Source organism: Panthera leo, chromosome D1 (genome assembly GCF_018350215.1).
Source record: "Panthera leo isolate Ple1 chromosome D1, P.leo_Ple1_pat1.1, whole genome shotgun sequence".
NCBI classification, from domain to species: domain Eukaryota; kingdom Metazoa; phylum Chordata; class Mammalia; order Carnivora; family Felidae; genus Panthera; species Panthera leo.
The window spans coordinates 81,229,807-81,247,473 of record NC_056688.1 but is presented as its reverse complement, the minus strand read 5'-3'; the positions used below and the strand labels follow the sequence as shown (position 1 = coordinate 81,247,473).

The 17,667-nt window shown below is 36.6% G+C and overlaps 1 protein-coding gene across 4 annotated transcripts in view; it reads right to left on the bottom strand.

The window, feature by feature from the left end:
* Nucleotides 1–17,667, bottom strand: part of ANO3 (anoctamin 3) — a 184,780-nt gene that overhangs the window by 109,672 nt on the left and 57,441 nt on the right. For all 4 annotated transcript variants that reach the window (XM_042905626.1, XM_042905628.1, XM_042905629.1 and 1 more), the window contains 2 exons: nt 16,763–16,921; nt 3,620–3,720 (listed from right to left, as the gene is read on the bottom strand). In XM_042905626.1, coding sequence (XP_042761560.1) covers nt 3,620–3,720; nt 16,763–16,921 — 260 coding nt within the window. The remainder of the gene's footprint in view (nt 1–3,619; nt 3,721–16,762; nt 16,922–17,667) is intronic.

The following is a 17,667-nucleotide window of genomic DNA, read 5'->3' as shown; positions in this document are numbered from 1 at the left end:
CCGAAGTGGGCTTCCATCTCTCAAACCATGAGATCATGACCTCAGCCGAAATCAAGAGTGGGACGCTTAACCCACTGAACCACCCAGGCACTCCATGTGAACATTATTTTTAAAAACATGTTATAAAGAAGAAATTTCAGCCACAACATCAAAAAGAAGAAATAGTAAGGGCCTACATTTCAGGGTTTTCATATTTCTTTCTTTGGATCTATCAGAACTCTTCTTTCAAATGCAGTCTTACCAGGAAATTAAAAAAAAAGAATATCACTTAAAAAAAGAAAACAATATCTATCTGAACAGAATATTTTCTCCAAAAGTCATCCTGGGTCAGGACACCATGGCACACAGCCTGGAGACCTAAGCTCTACGTCATACCAACCGAGGACACCCACAGTCCGACAAGGTAACTGTCATTTTAATGAACTTCTAAGAAAAAGAAAACAAAGGAATTAAATTCTGCAGACTGAGCCAGCCAGACGCCTCACTTGGTGAGATGTTTACACACAATGTTTACTGATTCTGAACTGTACCCGAGTGCTGAAACCCACAGAAACAGGACACTTTGTGATAGACTTCAAAGGTTTCCTCCTTTTAGATCTAAGAGGAAATTGCTTTGTACATGAATTTAATTACAACTCTTTTTTGAAACAATGGTGAGATCACAGGACTAGGGAAGGATGAAGGCACCTGATTAGTTAAGATAGCAATTTCATCATGATATCAGACACTAGGTCATTGTCTTGAGTGTTGTACTTTGTGCATGCGTGTGTGTGTGTGTGTGTGTGTGCGCGTGCGCGCGTTTATTTTTGAGAGGCAGAGCATGAGTGGAGGAGCGGCAGAGAGAGGAGGACAGAGGATCCAAAACAGGCTCTGCTCTGACAGCAGCAAGCCCGATGTGGGGCTCAAACTCATGAAATGTGAGATCGTGCCGTGAGCCGAAGTCAGACACTCAACAGGCTGAGCCACCCAGGATCCCCTGAGTGTCCTACTTCTTTTGCATCCTGTGTTTATATCATGCAGTCAAGTTAGAATTTGTTAAAAATCGGTAATTTTACAATCATATAAATAAAATAAATGGTACCCACAATCCCCCATTAGGAGCAGTCATTTTTAGCATATTATAGTTTCTTCCTATTTTATGTCTATGCATTTTACATTGTTGCAATTACACTAAGTAATTACATATCATAATATATATATATAATTTAAATTTTATTATTTACTATTTCCTTATAGTCATTAAGAAATTGTATACCCATTCATTTTATAAATGAATTATATTCCAGTCCAAGAGTATACTGAAATCCTCTACTGAAATATACTGAAATCCTCTACTGTTGAACATAGAAGATATTTCCATTTTCCACAATTGTCAAGTGATACTTCAAGGAATGTCTTTACACATTTTTCAATTATCTTCTTAAGAAGTGGAAGGTGTAAAAAGATTTATATGAGTTTCAAAGCTCATAGAAAATATTTTCAAGTTGAGTTTCAGAATAGTTTATGAAATTTGACTTCCATCATAAATAAACAAAGGTGATCAATTACCATATCTGTGCAATGTTTGAACAGAACTATTTGTAAAATCCTTCTTTAATTTCATAGGTTAAAATTTATTACATTGTTTTAATTCTGCATGATTATATGTCATGTGAATATGTTCAAACCAAATAAGAAGAAATAAAATAGAGCAAATAGCAAATATTCTCCCATTATCACCTTTAATATATCCCAGGCAAGTATTTCAAGATTTTTTAGAAGATGACACAGTGTCAAAGGGGTAAAATTCCTCTGATGTTAAGAAATGTAGAATACTACAAGTATATACTTGTCAAGCTATACTCTCAAAATTAGTTCAATAAAATGACTTGAATTTAAAGCAGTCCTTTGTAGACCTCAAACTATCTAATCATAACACAAGTAACATCTCATAGACCCTTATTTGCTTCTAGGAACCAAGATTCATAGAAATGTACAGACTTCAGGTTCTCTTAGGTATATCTTATCATTTATATACATGCTGAAGAATTAGAAAGACTTTTCTTTATCGTCTTATGATTTTTATTGTTAATATTACTATTCCTTGCCAGGGCACCTGGGTGGCTCAGTCGGTTGAGAGTCTGACTTCAGCTCAGGCCATGATCTCACAGTCTGTGAGTTTGAGCCCTGCGTCAGGCTCTGTGATGACAGCTCAGAACCTGGAGCCTGCTTTGGATTCTGTGTCTCCCTCTCTCTCTGCCCTTCCCCTGCTCATGCTCTGTCTCTCTCTGTCTCAAAAATAAATAAAAACATTAAAAAAATATTCACTATTCCTTGCCAAGCTTTTTGAGGTATTATTTGCTTATCTCTTAAATATCATATTAAAGAGAACTATTAAACTCTTAGCCAAGTTTGAATATGAGCCAATTTAGGTATCCAATTCTAACAGTGGTAGTAAGATTCTTCAGTAGTTGCCAATGCTTAATTTCTGTTTTGTGGACAATGACTGTGTCTGCATCTTTCAAAGCCTGAGGTGTTTCAAATGACTAAAAAGATAGGATCACAGGGGTGCCTGGGTGGCCTAGTCTGTTAAGCATCCGACTTTGGTCATGATCTCACCATTTGTGGGTTTCAGCCCTGCATCAGGCACTGTGCTCCAGATTCTGTGTCTCCCTCTCTCTCTGCCCCTCCCCTGCTCACACTCTGTGTCTTACTCTCTCAGAAATAAATAAACATTAAAAAGAAACTTTAAAAAGATGGAATCACTATCTCATATTTTATCTTGAATAACATAGAAGCTTGTCATAAGACTTGAGGAGGTCAGCACTCTTACCAGAACTGGCGTCTTCCATGCTACCAGGTCTGACACATTTCTCTATATTTTTGCATTGTGCTCTTACTGTTCATTATATTCATTATTTAGAGGCTCTTTTACTGATATCTGGTTACTCCTTCTAAACCCTCTTATCAGTGATGAAGCACATTGAGTTCCAAATAAGCATAAATGTTTGTATCTTTGCACACAGTAGGAACACTGTTGAATTTTACTTTGAGAAATTATGAAGGAAGTGGTTCATTCTACACATAACAGATTTCCTTATACACAATATAAGGAAACTCATGTCTATTCAATCTTTGTTTGTCTATAGGAAGAATGGAAAAGTCGTCGAATGGAGTAGGCTTCTCATCTCCCTTTGTACTCTGGTACTGAGGACAGAGCTGAAAAGCCACCTGGTTGAACTGCAACTGAAGTTGATTCTTGGTAACTGTTACACCACAAAAAACACTGCATTTGTTTACAAATGGATGCTACATCCTTATGCTTCCTGCCTTCCACAAAAACAGTAAGAGTTTTATCAACCCATATGAAATAAGAAATGAGATTAATCTTGGGATCAACTTTTTCCCTCCCTCTAGGTAAGTCCACCGAGAAATGATACGAAGCATCCAAGGGACCATAAAGTTTACCACATTTGGCAAGCATCTTAAAAGAAAAAAAACAGTGCCCAACCTATTATAAAATTTGGGAGAAAAAGCATTTCCTCTATAGAAAGAGTTACACGTACTGCTCTAAAGTTTTGCAGAAAACAGACTCATCTTAATATGTACTGAGATAGAATGAAGTAAAATTCGGAAGTACCTGAAGGGCATCCTGATATTCAGCCTCTCTGCATACTTGCACAGCGTGTCCCATGGAATATGAATTTTAATAAACATGATATCAGGGTTTGCAACAGCTGGCTGCAAAGGATAGAAAGACAGGCACCATTATTTAGAATCAGAGCTGATGATACCGTGCCACAATTTGATTTGAAAGGAAGAAACACCGTCACCTTGTCTCCACATAAACCGTTGTCACTGATTTAAAGGGGATTTATACAAATAACAATTCTCAACACAGCAACACCTTCATAAAAATGTAATAATGCCATTGCATGGATACAAGAAATAGTCACCTATGTGAGTTAGTGCATTTTCTTATATTGACTGTTATCAAGATCCAGAATACCCAATCAGAAAAATCTTAAGCCAGTCAGGGATATGAAGGTAGTCTTATTGCAAACTTTATCATGATCCTACTCAGAGGGAATAAAAAACACTGACAGTTTCCACCAGTCATTCATTAATTCATTCACTTATTCTTCTGGCATATTTTATTGAGTCGCTAAATCCTGGGAAAAATGGAATATAAATCATGCAAGTCCATGACCTTAGCTGTCAAATTTGCACACTTACTTTAACCTTTTAATCCATAGAAATTTGGGTGACTTTGATTCAGACAAAAGTTTTTTTTTATATTTTTTAAATGTTTATTTATTTATTTTGAGAGACACAGAGAGAGAGAGAGAGAGAGAGAGAGAGAGAGAGAGAGAGAAGGGCAGGGAGAGAGGAGAGAGTGAGAGAATCCCAAGAAGGCTCCGCATTGTCAGTGCAGAGTCTGACACGGGGCTTGAACTTAAGAACTGTGAGATTATGACCTGAGCTGAAATCAAGAGTCAGATGCTCAACCGACAGAGCCACCCAGGTGCCTCCAGACAAAATTTTTTTTTAATGTTTATTTATTTTTGAGAGAGAGCGAGCACGAGTGGGCGAGAGGTAGAGAGACAGGGAAACAGAATCTGAAGCAGGTTCCAGGATCTGGGGTATGACCTGAGCCGAAACCAAGAGTCCAAGGCTTAACTGACTGAGCCCCAAGCGCCCCTGGTTAACGTTGTTTATTTAAATTTCATCTAGATGGGGCACCTGAGTGGCTCAGTCAGTTAAACATCAGACTTGCGCTCAGATTACGGTTCCTGAGTTCAAGCCCCAGGTCGGGCTGTGTGCTGACAGCTCAGAGCCTGGAGCCTGCTTTGGATTCTGTGTCTCCCTCTCTGCCCCTCTCCCACTCACTCTGTCTCTCAAAAATAAATAAACGTTAAAATTTTTTTTAAATAAATGAAAGTAAATAAATTTTATCTAGATGGAACTTCTCAAGAAACATAACAATCTTAAAATCTCAAAAGCATAGAAGAAATTTATCAGTTTAATTTAAAAGCATATATATTTTATAATTAAACTAATGTTTCATATCCATACATTCATGAAGCCCTATGTTTTAGATGTGGCTAATTTCACAAGTTTGCCCAAACAATATTTCAAATGAGTATTACCAATATTAATATAAATAATAATACAAAAAGTATTATTAGAGAGCCATGGGATAATCATCAGACTAATACTCATATGTAGGGCATCATTGTCATTGGGCAGACACTTTTACACACTAGCATTTGCTGAAGTTTAATATTCTATGGAGTACTATAAAAAAAAGAGGCAGGGTATTTCATGGCCACAAAAATTTTGAGTTTCTCCCTGGAGGGCTTTTGACAAACTTTAATATGCATATACTTGCTAAAAATATCCAAGATGGTGAAAAGTAAACTAAATTTCCAAAATTTTGGAACATGGATTATTTTTTCCCTGATAGCTTATTGAAGTATTTCTATTTTGCTTGCAAATCATCAAGGGAAAAATAGTAAAAGATGCTTGCCCTTAAGTACAGTTTCCAAAGGCTTTTCTTACTTCAAATATGTTTGTTTTAAATATTAGGTAAAGAATGATGGGAATAAAATGGACAATGACAGAAGGAGACATAGTATGTGTCAAATATCAACAGGCCTTTGAATTCAGACCAAGGTCATACACATTAGCTCTGCTTGAGAAAATAATGTGTAGAATTTTTTTAAATGAGTATTAATTTGGGGCACCTGGGTGGGTCAGTCAGTTAAGCCTGTGTGTTAGGCTCAGGTCATGATCTCACGGTTCTTGAGTCTGAACCCCGCATCAGGTGCTGTGCTAACAGACTGGAGTCTGGAGCCTTCTTCAGATTTTGTGTCTCCCTCTCTCTCTGCCCCTCCCCTGTTTGTGCTGTGTCTCTCTCTCAAAAATAAATAAACATAAAATTTTTTTTAAGTGAGCATTAATTTATTCAAACAACTATTTGTTTTAAATATGTATTTTTTTTACCCAGCTAGAAAGAGAAAGGAGAACAATTATGATGTTATCTCTAGGTTCTTTTTAGTGACTATTCCAGACTTGGTTGAAAGGTTTCTGTGCAGAAGTGATAGAATCAAGAAAATCTAAGACAGAAAAAGCATAGGCATTTAAATGACTCTTTCATTGAGGCAAGTGAAGAAAGAATTTCATGTTTTATTATAGTTTTTCCTGCTTAAGCCATACAAAAGTTCTTATATTCAAAAGATTCTTCTTTTAAAATTATGGTGTTGGCCACTGGTGTTATATCAACTTGCCTTTCACTTACCAAGCACAATTTAAATTTCTTCAATCCTAATTGCCTACTTAGAAGAAATTACATGGTATGGTAGACAGAACATAGTGTTTGGAATCACAAAGACTTAAGTACAAATTCCATCTTTACCATTTACTTTACTCTGTGAGCTTGAGAAAGTTACCTAACCTCTATGATTCTATTTTCTCTCCTGACAAAGGGAGACGATGATCTTAACTCACAGAGCTGGTGTGAGTGTTATGAAAGACCAGACATAGAAAGTACCCAAGTATAACAGGTTATCTGTTCATTTCCTGTCGAGGTCAGGCTTCTTATATCAGACCCTAACCAAACTAATGGATAATTTCAAAACTTCACTAGAATCTTTGTCCAGCACTCTCTTTTTCTTTTTTTCTTATAAAACACTATCAGATTCATCTTTACCCTTTGGTTTTGTAAGCCTTCAACAGCAGGACTTTCAATTATACAAGTACAAAACCAGTAACCTGTAATTTGGGGAAAACTCTAAAGCAGGTGACTTGGATCAAGTTATTGAGGAATTAAATATTTTTCGGATAATATCAACTGGGTATAAATTGTAATAAAACTGTATTTCTGTAGATTATAGTCTACAGAATCTCTTTGGAAGACATCTCTTCCTTTATATATATTTAAATTGTCCTACACCTGTATGTTACTGCTTTTTCCTTGGGAGAAGTGGGTTGTTTTTCAGCATTTTCCTCAGAATCTGGAAGTGAGGCCTCCATGAAAATGAATGAGTCAGAAAAAAACCAATCTATACAAGACTGACACATTCTATGTGTAGAATGGTTTAAGACTGAATAAAGAAGCCTGTGAGAAATGCACTGCTATTTGATCATTGCATTCCCGCCGGTGCTCCATGTGAGTTTGAAAGCAGGGGTCTCTATTGTTGAACAGACAGCTCCTGGGACAAAAAAAAAGTTTTTCAGGAGCTAGTGCTTATTCTGGTACAAATGGAGATCTCATTCTCCCTCAGAGCATCATGGTCCGTGAAGCCTAGGTATGTTGGTTGCCAGAGTAGAGTCACAGCATGAAGAACGTGTGAGTGACATATGTGCTGGGAGAGGTCTTAGAAGGTTTAACCTCCACAGCAGGAGAGCTTGGGTTTCATACTACCAGATGGTTCCTGATCTGTTTTACCTTACAGAATATACACCCAGAGTCTGATCACTCTCTACTTCTCCATAGCACCCACCCTGGTCTATGCCATCATCATCTCTGGCCTGGACTCCTGCAGTGCTGTCCAACAGAGCCTTTGCTCACACATTCTTGCCCCCAATGATCTACTCGTAGCATAATGGCTGGAGTGCTCTGTAAAATGTAACTCAGATCATGGAACTGTTTCATTCTGAGTGAAAGCCAAAGCGCTGTCAGTGACCTACACAGCCCTTTAGAGTCGCACACTCAGTATCTTGCTCACCACCCTCTCCTACTACTTTCCCCCTCACTAACTCTACTATTCTCATTTGGTCACTTGCTACGACTTGCCTGCCCTTGCCTCATCCTTCTTACCTTGTCTAATCTCTTCCCTATAGTATTTATTATCTCCTAATAGCAAGTCTTTTTTTAATGTAAGTGCCATATAAGAAGGGATCTTCGTTTTATTTATTTACGTATACCAAGCATCTAGTTCTATGCTGGGCACACAGTAGTCACTCACTAAGCATTTGTTGAATGGATGAATGAGTGAGTTAACTTATTTTGAGTGCACCTTCTATGTAACTTGTACCTAACCCAGAGATGATGGAAACAGAGTGCAAATAAGCCAGAATTATTCTGGAAGCGGTGTTATGTCAAAATTCAAATTAGCATCATGAAGAGCTGGCATAGCACTGATTATTAATTCATTCCTGTCAACCTTTAAGATGTGAAAAAGCCTAATACACTTAAATAAAGGAGATGCTTTAGAGGGATGTTTCTGCATTAACTCTACCATCAATGAGGGAAATGTCAAGCTAAGTGCACATACAGCTAGAACATTTCTAATTTTGTATGTATTAACTTTAAATATAGATAGATCTTTCTCAAGCAGCGTGAACTGTCTTCTTTTATAACTTCCTCAAATTAATTTCTCTTTTGTTATACCTCTACTTAAAACAAAATAAAAGTAGTTCATTTTCTTGCAGCTACTGAGCAGGGGGTTGGTGAAGGGATTGTGTTGCCAGGGAGAAGGATTACTTTCTCCCTTGGAGTCCAAAGCTCCCAATCTGGCACTATTCTGTTTCTCTCTAATGAAGGCAGGCTTTTCAGAGGGAATAACACACCCACCACCTTCACACTTCACATTATTATTTAATTATTTCATCCAGACTTTCCAAGAGGTGGAATAGTCACTCTTCGGAGAAGAGGAAATTTAAACATTGAGTTTTTACAAAGTCACTCTCTGCGAGTTGGTGGCACAGAGCTGAAAGAAAACAGAATGTGGTAGCTCATGCGAGTAAGTCTAAGAAGATGATGAATTGCTCGTATGATCTGGAAATGTACTTGGGACACAAACACAAACCATACACCTATTCATTCATATGGCCTTTGAATATGAATCATTGTCTACTAATGATGGGCTTGTCTAGAAATTGTCCTTATCAACATGTAATATAATGAGGACTTGAAACCTATTCTCTGCTAGACCCAGTGCTTAGCTCTGGTGAATGTAAATTTTAAAAATGGGGACTTGTGAGGTGCCTTGGTGGCTCAGTCAGTTAAGCGTCTGACTTCAGCTCAGGTCATGATCTCACAGTCCGTGAGTTCGAGTGCCGTGTGGAGCCCCGTGTTGGGCTCTGTGCTGACAGCTCAGAGCCTGGAGCCTGCTTCTGATTCTGTGTCTCCTTCTCTCTCTGCCCCTCCCCCACTCACATTCTGTCTCTCTTTCTCTCTCAAAAGTAAACATTAAAAAATTTTTAAAAATATTCCTACTTTTCAGTAACAAGTCTGATACTTGCTGACAGGCTCACAATTTCATTTTCCCTGTCTTCATGTTGTAAGCCCTTTGTTTTCCTTCCCCTCCTGCTTTCCTTCCTGCCTCCACCTTTCTTTCCCGGATCCTCCCACCATCATTTAAGCATCTCATATAAGAAAAAAGGAAGAGAGAAGCGAAACCTCATGAGAGTTCTTTCCCCTCTGTGGACGCTGCTCTTCATCCTCCCATCACAGAGTAAGGTGATGACATTTGCTGCTGCCTATTTTCCTGCAGCCTCATCACTCTTCAACTCACGTTGTCCCTTTTGCTTGTGTGTCGTCTCTCCAGAGAGGTGATTCTCATTGCTTTTGCGCAAGTTCTCCACAACTTCCAATGGAACCAGCCTCTTTCTTGTCTTCCTGGGCTCCTTGGCAGTATTTTACCCCTGCTAACCACTTCTCCCTGTGACTCCTCATCATCTCTGCCTCTTCCACCTCCCTCCAACTCCTGCAAGTGTCTCTTCTTCCCTCCTACCTTTTACAGGCTCACTCCTACACTCCTTTTTTTCCTCATTCTCTCTAGTGGTTTCATCCTCATACATGGCTTATATTACTATTTGCACTCTAAAGACTAAAGCATTTACCTTCGGTTCAGAATCCTCATTGGGCCCTACTACAGATTTCAAACATTTTCTACTTGTATTTATCAAGGGTCCCTCAATTACTATCTTATGATCTTTACTCCCATAACCCCATCCCACTTTCTCCCCAAATTAGCTCTCTTCTGGTCAACAGTAGAATCATACTGGCTATTCCTTCTGCAGATAGCATTCTGCCTCCTTATCTTCCCATGATGGACTCCTTTTCATTTAGAGCACTTTCTTTCAAATCTCCCATGCTAAAATAACTACCTAGCCACAGTCCTTATATAAATTATTCTGGTTTTTTATTTTGAACACTTCTTTTAATTTTTATTTTTGAGAAAGAGAGGGGAAAAGAGACAGCAGTGGAGGGGCAAAGAGAGAGAGTGATAGAGAGAGAGAGAATCCCAAGCACGCTCCACACTCTCAGTGCAGAGTCTGACGTGGGGCTTGAACCCATGAACCATGAGATCATGACCTGAGCCGAAGTCGGACACTTAAATAGTTGAGCCACCCAGACACCCCTAAATTATTGTTTTAATAATAGCCATTTTTCTTGTATGTTTATGGTTTCTCTGCTCCCATGAGAATATTGCCCATTTTTATCTTTGTTCTCAATTATCCCCAGAATGTGGCATACAATAGTTACTTCATAACCAAAACACTGAGTATCTACATTTTAAGTTCCGTATTTAACAAATCTACTTCTTTCTCTCCTTCTCTAATGCCAGCCATGATGTCTGTACATCCAGTCATGCTCTTCAAATCTATGGTCTTCTCAGCAATCTCAGGTATGTTCTTAGAAAACAAATATGGTCATGATCCTGCCATGCTTAAAATTATTCAGTGGTTTCCCATTTTTCTTAAGAAAATCATCAAAAGTCTACTACTAGAAGTAATTATTTAACCCTCACCATTCTTTCCAAGTTCACCTACTCCCCTCTCATTCTGGTATTGAAAAATGCCAGTATCCTTCTTCCCATTACATGATATTCAATTGATCCTTGTTATGATGGGGTTTGCCATTAATAGATTAAGAGATCCCTAGGTGATTATAATATGCAGTCACTGCTTAAAATCACATCTAGCCCTCTTATTCAACTTATTTTAGGTACTATTCATCTTCAAACCTCAATTCAAAGTTTATTTCTTTAATTTCACTTCTGGTCTTCCCTCATCCTCCAGATGAGATCATTGCCCTTGATATAAATCATTGCAACATCGTTTACTTGTCTTTTAGGTCACTTATCACAGTTTGAAATTATGAAAAGTATCCTCTTAAGGAAGAATTTTAGACATTGTATCCATAAGTAGATATTGAAAGTCATCTTTCAATAATAACAGCTTTATTATGCAAATCCATTTATGGTAGTATCCTTAGCTATGCAAATACTGGTCAAGTGGAAAGAGTGTAACAAGATTTTCTTTTCTTTTCTTTTTTTTTTTTTTTTTTTAAATTTACAGCATTTTCCCTTGCTTGGGTAGGCAGAGTTACTTTGAGAGTATTGAATTACATTTCATAGTGCTTTTAGGCCCTTTTTGGAAGGAAGACATACAAATCCCCCAATTCTGTTTCAAAACAATTAACCTCCATTCTGGAGAACTAGGGTAGCCTTAACACTTTCCATTGTCAGGGGAAAAAAAAGTCATTTACCTTAGTGGAGGTAAGTGGGAAGAAAAAGGAAGCAGACACTGGTAATTTGTGCTCAACACAATGGCTATAGTTTGTGGAGATGGTTGATTTCAATGAAATGTGCAGATGAGAATGAATATACTTCCTGATCATCTGTCATGATCCTTTATTGAATCATGGGAACTAAATCCCAAACCTATAAATATGAACTAAAAGAGCTGCAATTGTGGAACCCAGAATAAAAAAAAAAAAATTAAAAAGTCAGCCCAGCAATAACAGTACACATAGAAACACTGTCTTGCTGAGAGCCGATCTAGACCAAACAAAAATAAAAACAAAAAATTAAAAAATTAAAAAAAAAATCTCTTGTCAGCGACTAAAGAGTTAGAACTCAAAGGTGAATGGACTGCCCTTTAAAAGCAGAACAGGACTCCGTTTGGATGAATAACATCCTGTATTATTGCTAAGAAAATGGTGGAGAAAGAGGGAGAGGAAGACTCAGAAGAGAATCTGGACTTACTGCCAAGAAAACTAGCTGGAGACTGAGCCAAGTCATACCTCTTTCATAATTACACAATTGTCACGACAGACTCACATGTAGACTGAAAGTTCAGTGAAGGCAGGGACAAGGTCTACTTTACTCATTGGATCCCTAGTAGCTTGCATAGTACCTGTCACAATTATTTGTTGAATTGATAAATAATTGGAGATATGTGAGCAAAGTAACTATCAATATTATAATAGAAGGTATGTATAAATTGCTCTTGGAATAGATGAGGAAATGATTGTTTGTATGGAGGAGAAATCACAGGAGAATAAAATCTTAATACAAGATTGAGTTCATAAGACTTTGGTAATAAGTACTTATTGATTGAATTAGTCCACTGATATGGATATTCTGGGTTAAAATTCCCAGAAGAGACATAAAAAGGGAAACAGAACTAAAGGAATCAATAGAAATTGAGACCAGAAGTCAACTTGCCCAATTTTGTAACACTAGGCAGCGTGTGAATAAATCCTTACCTTGTAAAGAGTCAAGGTACTGTTATTTTATATATATTAAAAATTGCTAATAAACATATCAGTTCTCTAGATCCATCTCAAGTTATAGTTCAGTATTTCCTAATGTGTTTCTTAGAAGGCTAATCACAGAAGCAGTCCTGTGGAAAAAAAGAGCGGGGGCTCCAATATCACGTCTAAGTAACAGTGAGCATTCTATTCCATTGATAACACTTATTAGCAAATTATCTAGATATTTAACCAAAGAAATTATCAAAATTTTTTCACCTTGTCCATCTAATTTTCTAGAAAAGTAGTTAAATCCCACTTGTAGTAAATTAGGAGTCCCTCAAACATGTAATTTAAAGTTTTTCTTGGGGCGCCTGGGTGGCTCAGTTGGTTAAGCGTCCGACTTTAGCTCAGGTCATGATCTCACAGTTCGAGCCCTGCGTCAGGCCTGGTGCTGACATCTAAGAGCCTGGGGTCTGCTTCAGATTCTGTGTCTCAGTCTCTCTCTGCCCCTCCCCCACTAGTGCTCTGTCTCTCTCTGTCTCTCAAAAATAAATAAATGTAAAAAAAATTAAAAAAAAATTTTTTTCTCTGAATAGGGGAATGGTTGACTAAATCCCCAAGATGTAATACTATACACCTAGTAAAAGAGATGAGTTGTATCTAAATATAAAGGCAATTTAAGATATTCATAATATATTGTTAAATAACAGAATTGAGTAGTAGAATATAATGCATATCATGACTAAATTTTCTAAAAAATATATGCATATTTGTATATATCTAGAAAATATACTTAGGACACCCAGCAAAATAAAATCAAGACATTAACAAGGCTACTAAAAAATAAAAGAATATGATTTGGGCGATAGTAGATGTGAACTTTGGCTTTTTATTTTGCACTTTTTTTTTTACTTTCAGTTTTCACATTAAGATGTTTTCATTCTGTAACGTGATAAATATGTATTTAATATGTGTTTTTTAAGACCTTAGGAGTTTAACTAAAATAGTAAGAGGTTTTTTTTTTTTTGATAATAGGAGTATGAAAAATAGGCTTTTACCTCCTTTCTATTTTCCATTTTTTTCTAGTAACCATTAGTAGTTTTATTGTTTCACTAGAAAAATACAACATCCTTTAAAGAACACTTAAGAAAAGCATTCAAGGAAAGAAAAGTTGTCAGGGATAAAGAAGGGCATCACATAGCGATAAAGGAGCCAGTTCTCCGAGAAGACACAACCATCCTTAACGTGTATGTACCAGATAAGAATGCCAGATTATGTGAGGCAAAAAGTGACGGAACTGAAGGGAGAAACAAATGAATTACTATCACAGGTGGAGACTTCAACACTTCTGTATCAGAAATACACAGATCCAACAGGCAGAAGACCAGTAAGGAAATAGTTGAACTCAATAACACCATCAATCAACTATTGCTGTAATTGACATCTATAATTGTAATTGACATCTATAGATTCCTTTATCCAACAACAAGAGAATGTACATTTTTCTCAAACTCACATGAACCATTCAAGAAGATTAATTATTCTGGGCCATAAAACACATCTTAACAAATTTAAAAGAAGAGAAACCATCCAGTGTCTGCTCTCAGACCACAGTGGAATTAAGCTAGAAACCAATAACAGAAAGATAACTGGAAATTCCCAAAATATATGCAGATTAAATGACATTCTTACAAATGACACATAGGACAAATAAGAAAGCTCCAGAGAGGAAAAATAATTTTCTACTACATGAAAATAAAAACATAATTTATCAAAGTTTAACTTATGTAAACTTTAAGTATAGTGAAAGCTGTGATTAGGGGTAAATTTATAGCATTAACTGCATATATTAAAAAAAAAGAAAGGTTTAAAGTTAATCATCTAAGTTTTCATTTTAAGAAACTAAAAAAAGAAAGAGCGACTTAAATCCAAAGTAAACAGAAGAAAAGAATAAGAGCATACTATAACATATGGTCAACAATATTTCAATAAAATAGAATTCTTTCATAAATCAATAAAATTGAAAACAGAAAAAACAACAGAAAAAAATTGATGAAATGTTTGGTTCTTTGAATAGATCAGTAAATCAATAAGCCTCTAGTCAGCCTAGTAAGAAAAATAGAGAGAAGACACAAATCATCCATATCAGAAATGAAAGAGGGGACTGCGCTATAACTAAAAGATTAATAAAGGAATACTATGGTTAACTTTATGCTCACATTTGACAGCCTAGATGAAATGAGCCAATTTATTTAAAGACATAATCTGCCAAAACTCACATACAAACAATACACAACCTGAATAGATGTGTATCTATTAAATAAACTGAATCATTAACTAATAACTTTCCCAAATGGAAAGCACCAGGCTCTGATGGGTACACTGATGATTTCTACCAAACATCTAAGGAAGAAATTGTGCCAATTTTCTACAATCTTTTTCAGAGTATAGAAGTTGAGGGGAAACTTCCTAACTCATTCTATGAGGCCAGCACTATTACCAAAATACAAAGGCACTCCAAGAAAAAAAGACAAAAACAAAACAACAAAACAAAAAACTACAGGCTAATATCTTTCATGAACATACATGCAAAATTCTTCAACAAAATATTAGGAAATAGAACCCAACAATGTATAAAAAGAACTATATACCACAACCAATTGGGATCTATCCTAAGTATGCAAGGCTGGTTCAACATTTGAAGATCAATTAATAACTATAAAAAAATAACTAGTGAGCTTCTACTCTGTGAAAGACAATGTCAAAGGAAATGATAAAACAAGCAACAAACTGGGGCGCCTGGGTGGCTCAGTCGGTTAAGCGTCCGACTTCAGCTCAGGTCATGATCTCGCGGTCCGTGAGTTTGAGCCCTGCGTCTGGCTCTGGGCTGATGGCTCAGAGCCTGGAGCCTGGAGCCTGCTTCTGATTCTGTGTCTCCCTCTCTCTCTGCCCCTCCCCCGTTCATGCTCTGTCTCAAAAAATAAATAAACGTTAAAAAAAATTTTTAAAAACAAGCAACAAACTGAGAAAATACTTGCAAAAGACACATCTGATGAAGAACTGCTATTCCAAAATATACAAATAACTCTTAAAACTCAACAATAAGAAAACAAACAACTCAATTTAAAAATAAGCCAAAAGTCTTAACATACACCTCACCAAGAAAGATATATAGATGTCAAATAAGCATATTAAAAGATGCTCTACTTCATACACCGTCAGGAACATGCAAATAAAAAAATGAGCTTACCACTAGACACCCATTAGAATGGCCAATATCCAGAATACTGACAACAGCAAATGCTCGTGAGGAATTGGACAACAGGACCTCTCATTTATTGCTGGTGGGAGTGCAAAATGGTATAGCCATTTGGGAAGACATTATGAAGGTTTCTTGCAAAAATGAACATACTCTTAGCATATGATCCAGCAATCCACTCCTTGATATTTACTCAAAGTTGAAAATTTCTGTCCATGCACAAACCTGCACTAGGATGTTTAAAGCAGCTTTATTCATAATTACCCAAACTTGGAAGCAACCAAGATGCCCTTATACAGGCGAATGAATAGGGTGGCAGAGAGATGTATAGGCAGAACACATGGGATTTTTAGGGCAGTAAAAATACTTTGCATAATTCTATAGGGTGGATACATGTTACATTTTCCCAAACCCACATAATGTACAACATCAAGAGCAAACACTAATGTAAACTATGGATTCCGGATGACAATAAGGAGTCTATGTAGGTTCATCAATTATAACAAATGCACCACTCTGGTGGGAGATGTTGATAATGGGAGATGGTGTATGGGGGCAGGAGCTATATGGGACATCTCTGTACCTTCCTTTCAATTTTTCTGTGATCTAAAACTACCCTAAAAAATAAAGTCTGAAAAAAAAATAAAAGCATTAAAAAAAAAAAAGGATTGCGAAGCAAATCATTCATTCCAATATTGAAACCCAGACATTAACAGCTTGGCACTCTTTTCTTTTAACATTTTTATTTTCATAGGGTTTTCTACACTTTATATAGGTATAATTATTCCTTCTTCAATTTTTAAAACTGTAAAAATAGTTATGCCCTTTGAAAAATATTTAAATTTACGGAAATGTATAAGTAAAAAAGGAATACATATTTAAGTGGGACTGTACATATGTATTTCTTTTATGTGGGAGAAAATAACTATACATTTTATAAAGCCATGTGGTATACACTTCCCATATTAAAACATATGAGATTATATCTCTTCCAGCATATTTTACCACACGACTAGTGTTATCAAAGCACCTACCTCCTTTTCCAACATTAGGCCTTCGGCTCTGAGGTTCTTTTCAAATGTGTTTCTTTTGTCATATTGTATATTTGACTTTCTATACACCAGGATGTAATCAATCCGTTTTTTGCCATCTTTGAATAGAAGTCCACTGGATGCTATGTAATTCATGTCATTCTGCAAACAAAGCAATGACTGTTAATAGTGTAGGCTAGACAAACACACCGTTTTGGTCTCAGTCACTTTGGTTTGGACACTGGCACTCCAAAAGCAAAAATGTGTTTTTACATTCCAGTTATGAGATATGGGAAAGTTGATTAAAGAAAGTCTGAAGTCTGTAATAGGAGACAAGTTAGCAAGCGATGTTCCAGAATTTGAAATTAGGCAGTCTGATACCAGACCCTGGGTTCTCTGACGCTGGCATCGAAATGCATATAGTAAGTTTTATTTAGTAAGGTCCTGTAAAAATAATATCAGCTAGCATATGCTGAATATTTATTTATTCAACATCAGGCTCAGACATAAGTGCCTTACATGTTTGATCTTTTTTAATACTTACAACTCCCATTGCAAAAATTAAGACATTAAGTCTTAACATAAGTACTGAAGCCAACATAATTTCCAATATTAAATAATATTCAGATAGGTATAATTTTCTAAAGCTCTGTTCAACAACACTAAACTGAAAAATAATTCCTGAGCTGCTTGCTCCAGAGATACTTGTCCAGTGGATATAAAACTGTGATCCAACTAAGACAGCTTACTTATCAAGCTTAATCACTTGCTCATCAAGACTGCTGTATGGCCCTCACCTTGCTCTGCCCATTCGCCCAAGCTTTTTTTTATAGACTGGCAATTTTCCACCAAATGCCTGCCTTGCAAGATACACCTTGCATGATAGTTGAGACACCTGAGTGATCCTC